Raw genomic sequence first — 4,741 nt, forward strand, 5'->3', positions numbered from 1 at the left:
CTCCTCTGTTCCCAAACTCTCATCCCCTCTCTCCTCTGTTCCCAAACTCTCATCCCCTCTCTCCTCTGTTCCCAAACTCTCATCCCCTCTCTCCTCTGTTCCCAAACTCTCATCCCCTCTCTCCTCTGTTCCCAAACTCTCATCCCCTCTCTCCTCTGTTCCCAAACTCTCATCCCCTCTCTCCTCTGTTCCCAAACTCTCATCCCCTCTCTCCTCTGTTCCCAAACTCTCATCCCCTCTCTCCCTCTGTTCCCAAACTCTCATCCCCTCTCTCCTCTGTTCCCAAACTCTCATCCCCTCTCTCCCTCTGTTCCCAAACTCTCATCCCCTCTCTCCCTCTGTTCCCAAACTCTCATCCCCTCTCTCCCTCTGTTCCCAAACTCTCATCCCCTCTCTCCTCTGTTCCCAAACTCTCATCCCCTCTCTCCTCTGTTCCCAAACTCTCATCCCCTCTCTCCTCTGTTCCCAAACTCTCATCCCCTCTCTCCCTCTGTTCCCAAACTCTCATCCCCTCTCTCCTCTGTTCCCAAACTCTCATCCCCTCTCTCCTCTGTTCCCAAACTCTCATCCCCTCTCTCCTCTGTTCCCAAACTCTCATCCCCTCTCTCCTCTGTTCCCAAACTCTCATCCCCTCTCTCCTCTGTTCCCAAACTCTCATCCCCTCTCTCCTCTGTTCCCAAACTCTCATCCCCTCTCTCCTCTGTTCCCAAACTCTCATCCCCTCTCTCCTCTGTTCCCAAACTCTCATCCCCTCTCTCCTCTGTTCCCAAACTCTCATCCCCTCTCTCCTCTGTTCCCAAACTCTCATCCCCTCTCTCCTCTGTTCCCAAACTCTCATCCCCTCTCTCCTCTGTTCCCAAACTCTCATCCCCTCTCTCCTCTGTTCCCAAACTCTCATCCCCTCTCTCCTCTGTTCCCAAACTCTCTATCGCCCCTCCCTCTCTCTCTATCCCCTCCCCCACCCCACTCGGAAGATTGGCGTCCCCCCCCCCCCGGAAGGTTGGCATCTACCCCCTACCCCCACCCCCACCCCCACCCCCCCACCTAGAAGTTTGGTGCCCCCCCCCCACCCCGGAAGCTTGATGTCCCGTCCCCTCGCCCCCGTCCCCCCTCCCCCTCCCCCACCTCCCCCACCTCCCCCTCCCCCACCTCCCCCACCTCCCCCTCCCCCACCTCCCCCACCTCCCCCTCCCCCACCCCCACCTCCCCCTCCCCCACCCCCACCTCCCCCACCCCCCCCACCTCCCCCTCCCCCACCCCCACCTCCCCCACCTCCCCCTCCCCCACCCCCACCTCCCCCACCTCCCCCTCCCCCCCCCACCTCCCTCCCCTCCGCCCCCTCCCCCCTCCACCCCCGAAGGTTGGTGTCCGCCCCCCCTCTCCCAACACCCCCCCGTTCCACCCCCCCCCCCTCCCAACACGCCCCCCCCCTCCTCTCGTCCCCCCCAACACCCTCCCCCCCGCTCCAGGAAGGGCGGGTTCCCCGCCGCCACAGGAAGGGGCGGGGACTCCGCCCCCTCTCTCTTTCCTTCCCCCCCCCCCCGCTCCAGGAAGGGCGGGTTGCCCGCCGCCACAGGAAGGGGCGGGGACTCCGCCCCCTCTCTCTTCCCCCCCCCACCCCCCCGCTCCAGGAAGGGCGGGTTGCCCGCCGCCACAGGAAGGGGCGGGGACTCCGCCCCCTCTCTCTTTCCTTCCCCCCCCCCCGCTCCAGGAAGGGCGGGTTGCCCGCCGCCACAGGAAGGGGCGGGGACTCCGCCCCCTCTCTCTTTCCTTCCCCCCCCCCCGCTCCAGGAAGGGCGGGTTCCCCGCCGCCACAGGAAGGGGCGGATCCTTCCCCCGGAGCCGGACGCGGACACGGAGTCGGAGAGAAGCGGCTCCGGCAGCAAAGACCGGGAAACATGTCGTATAAACCCAACCCGGGGGGGTCACAGAGCGGTGAGGTGGGGGGGGGGTGGGGGTTACAGAGCGGTGAGGGGGGGAGAGCGAGAGAGAGGGGGGTGGATAGAAAGATAGAGAGAGGGGGGAATAGAGAGAGAGGGGGAATAGAGAGAGAGAGGGGATAGAGAGAGAGGGGGGATAGAGAGAGAGGGGGGATAGAGAGAGAGAGAGAGTGGGGGATAGAGAGAGAGAGGGGATAGAGAGAGAGGGGGGATAGAGAGAGAGAGAGAGAGAGAGTGGGGGATAGAGAGAGAGAGAGAGAGAGTGGGGGATAGAGAGAGAGAGGGGGATAGAGAGAGAGAGGGGGATAGAGAGAGAGAGTGGGGGATAGAGAGAGAGAGGGGGATAGAGAGAGAGAGGGGGATAGAGAGAGACAGGGGACAGAGAGAGAGAGGAGGACAGAGAGAGAGGGGGGATAGAGAGAGAGAGAGAGAGAGAGTGGGGGATAGAGAGAGAGGGGGGACAGAGAGAGAGAGAGAGAGAGAGAGTGGGGGATAGAGAGAGAGTGGGGGATAGAGAGAGAGTGGGGGATAGAGAGAGAGTGGGGGATAGAGAGAGAGTGGGGGATAGAGAGAGAGAGGGGGATAGAGAGAGAGAGAGTGGGGGATAGAGAGAGAGAGGGGGATAGAGAGAGAGGGGGGGTGGATAGAGAGCGAGGGAGGGGGGAGAGAGGAGAGAGAGGGAGGGGGGGAGAGAGGAGAGAGAGGGAGGGGGTAGAGAGAGGGAGGGAGGGGGTAGAGGGAGAGAGAGAGAGGGAGGGGGTAGAGAGAGAGGGAGGGGGTAGAGAGAGAGGGAGGGGGGTAGAGAGAGGGAGGGAGGGGGTAGAGGGAGAGAGAGAGAGGGAGGGGGTAGAGGGAGAGAGAGAGGGAGGGGGTAGAGAGAGAGGGAGGGGGTAGAGAGAGAGGGAGGGTGGTAGAGAGAGAGGGAGGGGGGTAGAGAGAGAGAGAGAGGGAGGGGGGTAGAGAGAGAGAGAGAGGGAGGGGGGTAGAGAGAGAGAGAGGGAGGGGGGATAGAGAGAGAGAGAGGGAGGGAGGGTAGAGGGAGGGGGGATAGAGAGAGGGAGGGGGGATAGAGAGAGGGAGGGAGGGTAGAGGGAGGGGGGATAGAGAGAGAGAGGGAGGGAGGGTAGAGGGAGGGGGGATAGAGAGAGAGAGGGGGGATAGAGAGGGGGGGTGATAGAGAGAGAGGGGGATAGAGATAGAGGGGTTGATAGGGAGAGAGAGGGGGAAATAGAGAGGGAGGGGGCAGAGAGAGAGGGAGGAATAGAGGGAGAGAGGGGGAATATAGAGAGAGAGGGGATAGAGAGAGAGAGGGGATAGAGAGAGAGAGGGGGGATAGAGAGAGAGAGGGGGGATAGAGAGAGAGAGGGGGATAGAGAGAGAGAGGGGGGATAGAGAGAGAGAAGGGGAGATAGAGAGAGAGAGAGGGATAGAGTGAGAGAGAGGGGGGTTAGAGAGAGAGAAGGGGGATAGAGAGAGAGAGGGGGGATAGAGAGAGAGAGAGAAGGGGGATAGAGAGAGAGAGAAGGGGGGATAGAGAGAGAGAGAAGGGGGGATAGAGAGAGAGAAGGGATAGAGAGAGAGGGGGGTTAAAGAGAGAGATGGGGGATAGAGAGAGAGAGGGGGGATAGAGAGAGAGAGGGGATAGAGAGAGAGAGGGGGGTTAGAGAGAGAGAGAGGGGGAATAGAGAGAGAGGGGGGAATAGAGAGAGAGGGGGGGAATAGAGAGAGAGGGGGGAATAGAGAGAGAGGGGGGGAATAGAGAGAGAGGGGGGAATAGAGAGAGAGGGGGGGAATAGAGAGAGAGGGGGGGAATAGAGAGAGAGGGGGGAATAGAGAGAGAGGGGGGGAATAGAGAGAGAGGGGGGAGTAGAGAGAGAGAGGGGGGGAATAGAGAGAGAGGGGGGTTAGAGAGAGAGATGGGGGATAGAGAGAGAGAGGGGGGGCATAGAGAGAGAGGGGGGGAATAGAGAGAGAGGGGGAGTAGAGAGAGAGAGGGGGGGAATAGAGAGAGAGGGGGGTTAGAGAGAGAGATGGGGGTTAGAGAGAGAGGGGGGAGTAGAGAGAGAGAGGGGGGGAATAGAGAGAGAGGGGGGTTAGAGAGAGAGAGGGGGGTTAGAGAGAGAGAGGGGGGGAATAGAGAGAGAGAGGGGGGGAATAGAGAGAGAGGGGGGAATAGAGAGAGAGGGGGGAATAGAGAGAGGGGGGGAATAGAGAGAGAGAGGGGAATAGAGAGAGAGGGGGGGAATAGAGAGAGAGGGGGGGAATAGAGAGAGAGGGGGGAATAGAGAGAGAGAGGGGGGGAATAGAGAGAGAGGGGGGGAATAGAGAGAGAGGGGGGAATAGAGAGAGAGAGGGGGGTTAGAGAGAGAGAGGGGGGGAATAGAGAGAGAGAGGGGGGGAATAGAGAGAGAGGGGGGAATAGAGAGAGAGGGGGGAATAGAGAGAGGGGGGGGAATAGAGAGAGAGAGGGGAATAGAGAGAGAGAGGGGGGGAATAGAGAGAGAGGGGGGGAATAGAGAGAGAGGGGGGAATAGAGAGAGAGAGGGGGGGAATAGAGAGAGAGGGGGGAATAGAGAGAGAGAGGGGGGGAATAGAGAGAGAGGGGGGGAATAGAGAGAGAGGGGGGAAGTAGAGAGAGAGGGGGGGGCAGAGAGAGAGAGGGGGGGCATAGAGAGAGAGGGGGGGGCCAGAGAGAGGAGAGGGAGGATAGAGAGGGAGGGGGGAGAGAGAGGGGGAGGCGGGGGAGAGGAGAGAGAGGGAGGGGGGATAGAGAGGGAGGAGGGGGGATAGAGAGGGAGGAG

The 4,741-nt window shown here is 60.9% G+C and overlaps 1 protein-coding gene across 1 annotated transcript in view; it reads left to right on the forward strand.

Moving 5' to 3' along the window:
- The first annotated feature begins 1,780 nt into the window (after positions 1–1,780).
- LOC121285027 (cyclin-dependent kinase 2-associated protein 2-like) overlaps positions 1,781–4,741 on the forward strand; it is a 28,687-nt gene continuing 25,726 nt past the window's right edge. Inside the window, exon 1 of the mRNA XM_041201128.1 lies at positions 1,781–1,935. Coding sequence (XP_041057062.1) covers positions 1,899–1,935 — 37 coding nt within the window. The 5' untranslated portion in view covers positions 1,781–1,898. The remainder of the gene's footprint in view (positions 1,936–4,741) is intronic.

Source organism: Carcharodon carcharias, chromosome 12, assembly GCF_017639515.1.
Source record: "Carcharodon carcharias isolate sCarCar2 chromosome 12, sCarCar2.pri, whole genome shotgun sequence".
NCBI lineage: Eukaryota > Metazoa > Chordata > Chondrichthyes > Lamniformes > Lamnidae > Carcharodon > Carcharodon carcharias.